Here is a 9,456-nt window from a genome sequence, read left to right on the forward strand (position 1 = left end):
GAGGTTTGAACCCAATTCCTCCAGCTGAAGGACCCTTACTGTCTCTTTCATTTCCACACCAGTATAGACACTTGATCTATGGCCTTTGAGACTAATTGGACCAAAACAGACCAACCCAATTCTCCCCACATAATGCCGTCACCGCTGAGTTCAACATGCGCTCCACGAGATTCATCGCGCCGTGTTTTGATGAGAGAAATAAACAGCGGAGGGGGAAACTGTCTGTGTGCCGTTTATCAGGGTGGCGAGACAAGGTAATTAGGAAAGCATCAGAGGCGCAGGTCCAGAGGTCACTTTAATCTGCAGTTTACAGAGACGCCGCCTTATTGGCTCCTTCTCCGACCACCGGCCCCACACTCAGCATTCTCCACCATGGCAACACTTCCCACAAAATCCCCTGTCACATTGATCTCCATTGATTTTTCACACTCTGGCCCGTTACAGGTATGGATTTTTTTAGACATAAAGCTTGATTTGAGATGCAGTGCCATAGCCGGGCTATCATGCCATCGTCCCCTTGTAGATGAGGGGCGTTTATATGGTGCTGTGCTGAAATGTTGGTGATGATTAAGGGATGATGCCCATGAAGCCTCATTGTTTTTCCCCTTGTTTTTAGACTGTTGACCATAATCTCACCAGGGCAGTCAGCTAATTCTGCTTTATTCTCAGACAAAGCCCTGACACCAACAATGATATAAAACAGTAAACACAGCTATAGTTCATTTGTTTTTCCTTCCACTCAAATGAACATGATATTGCCGTTGAATCCCATACACTAACTGTAGCATTAATAATCTGCACACACCACAGGGGGAAGCTGCTCTGCAAATCTACGTAATGGACACATCTAATTTATGATTACAGGATGGTACATGTGTGGGTGGGATATTTTATGATGCGATTGTGTGTGGGGGAGGGGTGGTGGGAAATGCTAATGATTTAATCACTCTAAAATGTCTCTTACAGGACTGGTGTCCATATCCAAGGTAGTGAACATCCACTCTCCCCAGATTTACATGCTGATAATTTGAACCTTTGATTCACGTCCGTATTCCTTTCCCCTCTCTGCCCTTCTTCCTCCTCCCCCTCTTCCCCCCCCCCCCCCCCCCCCCCATCCCCGCCTCCTCCATTCCTCCTCCATTCCTCCTCATCCACAGGTCAATCGCTCCTCCATTCCCTACCCACATAATAATTTGGGTAGAAATCCCCTAACAGCATATAACCTGAGTTAAAGTGATATTTCACTTTGGTATAGCACGGTTTCTCTCTTCGGGATAAACACAGTAGAAGTTCAGGAGCAGTCAGTCAGGACAAAAATACCTGACGTACAATGTCTTTGTTGGTAGATGTGTTTGACATGATTTTTAGAGTAGGATTTCAGCTAATTTTGGTGATTGGCCATTCGTGAACTCATGTAAAGGTATGTGAAGTAAAAAAAAAAAGATAAATGTAAATGCCCTATCAAAGTGAAATACCACTGCTTTGAATTACCATATCACCTGTACTGAGGAGGACTAACAACACGCATCCCTGCTCTGTTTCATTATTGATAGGCCATATTGACCTGTTTGTCTCCCCTCACTGATGGGAATGATTTCCCTTCCTGTTTGTCCTAGCAGCGCTGTGAGAAGAATCCAGATACAGACCCATTAGGAACACATGGGTTTGTCTTCTCCAATCCTGCTCCCACTATCAGAGGAAAATCACACTATTGATGCGGCGGATGTAGCTGGAGCGTATTGCAAATCATGTTTCCAATAACTGGGAATGACAGAGATTTCCCCCATCACCCTAACATCATAGGAACAACAATAAGAGTATGAGAACGGGAAAAAAGCACTTGAAAATAGTATTAGGGAGAAACTGATTTGCCCCTACTAATTTGAATGGTGCCTTATCTATGCCTCATGCTAAACAGCTACACATACATTAGCTATGCATATAGGACAAGCCCACATAAAAGTCATCCACCATAGCACTAGGATATAATGGACCAAATGTTTTATGATGCTGCCTTCATGTACTTGCAGAGCCCATGCTATATCTGTAAGAGGACAGATGGCCGTCCCTGTTGGTGTGATTCTCCACAGCTACTCCAAGTTAATACACCCGGCATATGGACATGCATCGCGGGGTGGGGACTGGCACGGGGCCCTCAGGAGAACACGCTGACAGGATAGGGGATGCGATATGCGGTGCGCTTTCCAAATCGCCTGTCCCCTGGCCACCGGAAACTCTCAGGACCCAAAGCCCTTACCAGGCACATTTCACTTACATAAATGTTCCTGTGTCTCAGGAAAGTGAACCTGCGGGCGCACCCAGGCAGGGTGCGTCCAACGCCAGTGATTAGGTCACGCCTTTCCTTTGGGCGACACTGGCGATGGTGACAGTCTGCCATGGGCTGTTGGGATAAGGGCAGAGACACAGTTTATCCTCCTTCGGGACAACCTTGTTTGAAAGGTATGTGGATAATTTCCTTGGGTGTGAGTGTACTTGAGCTCTCCTTCTGCTCTCCGCTATCCAGCCCTCACTGCCCTCCCCTCTGCTACTGGACCCGTCCCAGCCGACGGGATTAATGGCCTATGAATGAATATCATAGGGAATCAAATCCTACTACTTGAGTAAATTAATTTTTACAGCTGCCATGTTGATGCTATCCACATTCAGCTATATATTTGGATCATGTTAATCTGTATGATAACAGTCATTAGAAAAAGCCACCTCTGCATGGAAATTCCTTGCTTGTCTTTAGGTATTTACCCATGTCAGAGCCGGGCTGAAACTCACATGAATGTGACTCAGACCAGTGATGTACAAAACACAAATGGCAGCTGTGCAGGCTGACAGACTCTGTACCACTGATACAGGCTCTGTACTGCCATCATGTGGTGAAGGTTGGCGTTTCTCTACAGCATGTAACAAAGCAGCATCCTCTATCCTAGAACATAACTGCACAATATTTTGACTTTGCGGTCCTGCTTCAATTAAAGCCCAGGAGGAATATCGATTGCCTCTATACAAACGAATGAAGTTGAGAATGTACATTAGTTAATAGTATCATCACACCAAGGAAGGTGCAGAAAGACATGGAGAGAGATGTTTTTAATGACGGCTCAAGTTAAAATTAAACGTTTTTGAATTTGAGATTTTGTTGTTTTTTTTTATTTGGAAAATTAAGTTTCAAAAATTCAAGAGGGTACATTTGAATAACAAGTGCACACAAATTCAAAGTGAGGTGTAATATATGGCATAATAATGCTTAAAATCTGTCAAGATGCTTGTTTACACCAGCGATAACTCCACACCAGCAGCAGGAAATCCATATCAGCGTAATTGACGGGTTCAAGTAACACATGTAATTACAGTTCACGTTAGTCCTTAAGTTAAAAGCAATTAAAAAGAGAGAGGCTAGAAGAGCCACACACATCCTGAAAGATGCAATAAGCGAGCAGTGACTTCTCAATGGGAAACTGTTAAAACCGTCAAATATCTAGTGAAGCACCAAAATTCTAGTCTAATGAAAATTAAAACATAATTTTGCCTAATGTACATTATCAGCACTTAAATAGATTCTGAAAATATATAAGTTTTTACACAACATTTAACACTGTTGAACAGAAAGAATTGATGGCAAAAGAGAACATAATTATGCCAAAAAATTATGACACAAAAGAATAATTGTTTTCACAATATTAGAAGAAAAAAAAAAACAGCATTGCAACCAATATACTCCAGAATAAACTGAAGAGCAAGTTTTCACAATTAACACTATAAAAAGGAAACAAATACTGGGTTTGCAATAAGCAGTTTGCACCAAATTTACCCAATTAACTCAAATCAACAGCACTTGCAAATGTTTTGAATTTCTTTGTTATTTCTTCCAGTTACATACGAGGTCATGATGCGTACCTGAATCACCTTTTCTACTACCAGACTCTATACTAAGCAACATCACTGTGCGACACAAAGGAACATATTAAATACAGGATGGGTGGATTATTTTGGCCTTCAAAAACCTTTTGTATGCAGGCAAACCTCCTACTAGATGTGCAACTACAGGGCAAACCCACCTTGAATCATTTTGTGAACTATTTAAAGATTATGTACAACATGAAGGCTGCAGTCCATTGGCATTCTAATATACGCGACTGTTAAAGTTAGTTGGCTCAGTTACAGAAGTTCATAAATATTTGAACCCGAATGACTAACAACTACGTTACCTAAAATCTATAATCAGTTCCTAAGCTTGTAAAATCCCAGCATTTCTGGCATCAACTCATCCGGAGAAAAGAAAAACACATACGTACATTTCAAAAACTACTTTACACCACATGTCCAATGAGTACCGTCCTTCCTTTTCCCCTAGCTCAGCCAACTTTGAGATCAATCAGTGTCTCATCGCATCTGACATGTATAGGTACATGGTTCTACACATCAATGCTAGCACTGACCAAAGGACCATATTCGTCCTAAGTGGTGGCACTATATTAGAGACGGAGGAAGGTTTTAACTGGAAGGTGCATACAAGTTAGTTCTAGGATGCTGCACAGTCGTTTGGCGTGTGGAATGGAATCAACAAAGAGGCTGTTTGTCTGTGCAGCAGTAGGACACATGCAGAGATGTCTAGTGTTTGTTACACGGTTGGAAACTAGCGAGCCGCAATCAGGAATCTGGTACTCAAATCAAGGCTGGGTCGCGATACCAACAAGCTACACCTCTTGGTATTACAAGTCATCCTCTCACACATAAGTATCCAGGTCTTCCAGCTTGAGCTCTTGCAAAAATTCGGAACTTGATGAGAAGGGACGTGGCACGAGAAAGGTTGCTGTAGTTTTAAAATGCGCTTCAGTCCCGTGTGGCGGTGTGTGTTGCTCAGTGCTTGTCAGGTGCTGCGTGCACTTGTCCATTCTGTGTGATTGTGGTTTGTGTTGCTCTGTACTGAACTGTATGCCTGAATGTCTGTCTCTAGATGTGCATGATTCTATATGTACCAGTGTGTCTGACACTGCATCTACGGTACTGCACTGTGTACGCGGGACAGACTATAGGAAAGCACTTGGGTTTGCTCGTGGATCCTTCTGGTTCCTGTAGCGCACAGCCAGCCAGACTCCGAGAATCTGTGAGTGAAGGGTTGTACAGGTCAGACAAGGACTAGCACTGTCAAAGACATTTTACAAGTGCCAACAGGCTTGATATCATTGACAGATTTTGATATGATGACACAAATACTTTTCAAAGAAATGGACTGTCTGCGCACATATCCATTTGGCTAAATACATCCATCAATCCAGTTAGTGTGCAGCCTTTAACTCATTCACTGTGCTGCTCCTCTCCCTCCAGGACATATTTAGACTGAAAGAATGACTGATTGGTTGATGAGTGAATGATTACACTGATGGGAGGTTTGCAGGCCAGACACTCACCTCTGTGAAGCTAAAGAAGAGTCCAACTCCCCCGAGGATCTTCAGAGCCTCTGTAGCATGATGCAGCATCTTTTCCCCGCAGGTCAAACAGTTTTTATATTTGCATGGCTGGAGTGAAAGACATAAAAAAAGAACAAACAGCTTTTAGTCTTCAGCGGTATTTGAGTCAATGGTCTGTCAGCTAAGCCAGTATTAGCTACCGAAATCTATTCTGAGAACTACAGAAAGTGGCCTAGTTTTGACTTGTTCTGGTTAAATGAAAAGCTTATCTGACTTTTATTCGGTGGCACATCTTGTGGAGCTAGAAATGCACTGTGAAACCACAATATTGTTCTATGATGTGAGTGAGCAGTTACTTATGTTTTATTTACAGTATAGTAAATATAATCTAGATGAAATAGAAACAAAATACAGTTGTGCCATTTGATCACAAAGCAATTTAAGTATGTGCCCGTGCTATCCGAGCAGATTTTCCATGGGAATGCAATGTTTGTCTGATGGACAGAACAATGAAAAATGCTCTATTTATGGCATGGCTTACAGCAGGGCAGCTTTGCCAATCCTTATCAAACTGTGCCCGGCTGGTGGTGGTGTTGAGCAGTCCGCAGCAGTTCAGCTGGTTCTCCAGGTCCGCCTTGGTCTTGTTGTTCAACATTCCCCAAGTTGAGTTCAGCAGCGTCTCCTGGTAAAGCAAATACAGTGAGGACAGAGGAACAGGGAGGACAAATACAGAGGACAAGAACAGTTAAGCAAATCTCTTCTTCACGGATTCCATATTGTTGTATATCATCCATTTATACAACAGGAAACTTTATTTCTCATTTCTGGGGACATAAAAATACTTCACAAAATGTTAAAATTAAAAAGGGACACAGCTCAAGGGAAACAACAAAACTGTGTCAAAACAGAGGCTGCTCACCTGCTGCCCACGGTTCATTGCCAGGCAGGAACAGGAGACCCCAAATTGGAACAGGAAAACAATAAACAGGATGACCATGTACTAGAAGCGAGAGGTCAAAGAAACAACAACACAAAAAGTGCCAGGACAACATGGCAAAGTAGCTGCCCTTTGTAATACATTCACAACACATCCACACTTTCAAATTGTTGTAATCAACATGGTAAAAATTTACTATAAATAAGTAAAAAGAAAAATCAGTGAAAGCAGTTGATCCAATAATAATAAATATTCTTTCCAGGGATTTAGCCAACAGAAGACGAGGAGAAAGGATACAAAGAAGAGCATGACTTGGTGGTGGTGGATTGCTCCGATGAGCCCGACAATGGCGATGAGCAACAGGAAGACGCCTACTGCGATGACCCCTCCGATGATGTGGATGCTAGACACCAAGCCGAACCCCTTCCCCCATGCTGCTACTCCAATCAGCAGCAATCCCACCAGCTGAAGGGAGCAGAGAGCAGGAATTAAACAAGAGTCAGCTGAGACAGTGTGTATCTGATCAGATACAGTGTGGGATATGGTCATGGTAGGGAGGGTTTGATTATCACAAAGGCCACTTATCCTATAAACATTGGTCAAGTCCTCGTAAAACTCTAGGATGACTTGGATTAGTATCTGCCAAATAAGTACTGCAGGAGAAGCATAGCAACAGTCACAGATAAGGAAATAGGTTGGCTAAAATATACTTAAAGGTGTACCCAACTGATTTCGAAGCAGTTAAATTTAACTACTACTATTTTTCATCATGAAACAGTGAAAAAAAAATTTGGTTCAAAAGTACTGCACAGCCTATTAAGTGTCCAAAATCATTGGGATTCACAGGGCTAGCTTCATCAAGGGAGCTTTTTTTTTCAAAAACAGCAGGCAAACTATGCAATGCAATTGTTACTGCCAAGTCTGTAAAATTTACAAATTGACATACAGACATGGTGCCCTTAATATTATTAGTTATTTTATGTCCCCTGGTAATACTGGTCTTGGCTTTAGACATGGTGTGTAAATCCTTAAAAAGAGCTGAGCCTAGATCAGCAAAAGCTCTGGACTAACTAATGTAAGACTACACAACAGCATTTAAGGACATGAAAGGTATACTGTTGCTCATTGGCATGCATCAACCAACCACATTGAATATATGGAGGAGGGGTGGGCTGAGGTGGGAACTAGTGTTTGTTAACAATAGAGTCGACACATCTGTAACTCTGGATAACGGTCATTATAAGCAACATTTAACAGGGAGTCTAAGTTAGCTAAGCTGAAGTCAACGTGTTGGCTAGCACTACAAGTTATTCACCGAACTGACACAAACAGTGACATTAGCTGATTAAATCATGTTTAGACAAGCACGGGTGACGTGCCAATGATAACAGAGGTTGAAGAAGATAACGAAACCGCTTCATCTTGTCAACATCACAATTGAGGTCAGCTAACAGCCAAGCTAACGGTAGCTACCATACACATCATGGCGATAGCTAACTAACTACCGTTAGCTAAAAGCTAGCTAAGAGAAGTAGTTACTTTCTACGTCTTGTTAGCTAACCTACACTAGATAACGTCATCTAATTGACTTTTTGCTTTGTAACTAACACAGGTGAACGTATCCAATACATACCAATAATCATCTGCGAACTGAAAATCGAAGCGTGTGAAGTAAAAGGCAAAATCATCAGTTATTTTTTTCTACGTTGTACATTGTCCTACGTTGTTAGCTCTGCTAGTTCATTCAGTAGTTAGCCTACGCTAATGTAGCTAGCTAAAACTTAGCATGATGATGATCCCATTTTGTACACTCACCATGTAAACCACATTCAAGGAACAAAGCGCATTTTTAGAACAGGTGAATCCGCCACAGACCATATTCGAAAAACTTCTATCGGCTGAATTAATGAATACGACCAAAAAATGACTGATGTCTTGGTTTTAGGAGCTGTCTGGACAGAAATGTTTTTAGTCAGCGGAGAGGGCGTAGGTGATGACGTCTGCGCAACACGTGACGTCAGCAAGTCCGCTCAACGTCATTGTTTTAAGGTGAGTGACAAACCTCTGGACTGATACATTGTTTCAAACATGGAATGAAGCCACTACACTTAGACGTTTTAGAGAACAATATTCCCTCAGTCTGTATGAGCACAATGAATACCAACAGGGGGATACTGCAGCTGCTTATTCCAGTGTGTTCCATGGTGATGGAGGGTCACTAACACGGGGATTATACAATGGGCTTGATGATACATCAGGGGGCCATGTGTGTAATCCAGTGTGGGAGCGAGAGACAGAGGGAGAGAGAGTTTTGTTTTATTTCACCTTACCAATAATTCATTGACCCATAAATTTATTGTCAACCCCCGAGTTGCAATCACTACTAAACAAATAGCATACTACTAATACCTCTCAATTTAAAAATTCACATATATTATTATATTGTGGTTCATATTATTCTTATGGACAGTCATTGAGTATTTGTTAAAATCAACCAAACTCTACCAAAGCTAGAAATCAGAAAACCAAGACTCTAATCTGTGACATCCTGTTGCTGTGTAGCATGGAGCTGCTCTACTGACAATGAGACTAACTTAGTGTTTTTCCGATTTTTTCACATCCAAAAGAACTTTGCAGTACATTGTACTGATGCAGTCTGATCTAAACCAGAAAATGTACATTGATAAATAAAAAAAATCACCCAGTGCACTAAAGCCACCATTTTCATCTGTTGCATCTCATGTGCTTTTTGAGTTTACAGTTGTGAGACATCACAGATTCGAGGGTGGGACAAATTCCTCTCTGTTGTTGCTGGCAATGTGTGACAGTAGTGAATGTTTGCTCATATAGGCCATCCTGTCAGCAAAGGAATAACATATTTCAAAGTTAAAAATTGAGTGGTATTCTCCTTTAATACCACTGAACAAGGCCAAAACCCATCACTTGTTATTATAGCGGTATAGATCATTACAGTTTATTTACTGGTGGCAGTAAATCGTGTTGTGTGTTGTAAGAGGCAGAAGTTAAGAAGCCTTTTCAGCGTGTTCTCCAGAGCAGTCAGAGCTGTCACACAGCAGAGAATATGGTTTTGTATTG

The 9,456-nt window shown here is 41.8% G+C and overlaps 1 protein-coding gene across 1 annotated transcript; it reads right to left on the bottom strand.

The window, feature by feature from the left end:
• Nucleotides 1-3,131: 3,131 nt before the first annotated feature.
• Nucleotides 3,132-8,348, bottom strand: tspan31 (tetraspanin 31). Its single transcript, XM_071915463.2, has 6 exons — nucleotides 8,176-8,348; nucleotides 6,658-6,825; nucleotides 6,343-6,423; nucleotides 5,965-6,105; nucleotides 5,424-5,531; nucleotides 3,132-5,117 (listed from the first exon to the last, which is right to left on the bottom strand). Exons 1-6 carry the CDS (start codon nucleotides 8,236-8,238, stop codon nucleotides 5,043-5,045), a joined length of 636 nt encoding a protein of 211 aa, XP_071771564.1. The 5' UTR covers nucleotides 8,239-8,348; the 3' UTR covers nucleotides 3,132-5,042.
• Between the last annotated feature and the right edge of the window lie 1,108 nt (nucleotides 8,349-9,456).

Source organism: Centroberyx gerrardi, chromosome 14 (genome assembly GCF_048128805.1).
Source record: "Centroberyx gerrardi isolate f3 chromosome 14, fCenGer3.hap1.cur.20231027, whole genome shotgun sequence".
NCBI classification, from domain to species: domain Eukaryota; kingdom Metazoa; phylum Chordata; class Actinopteri; order Beryciformes; family Berycidae; genus Centroberyx; species Centroberyx gerrardi.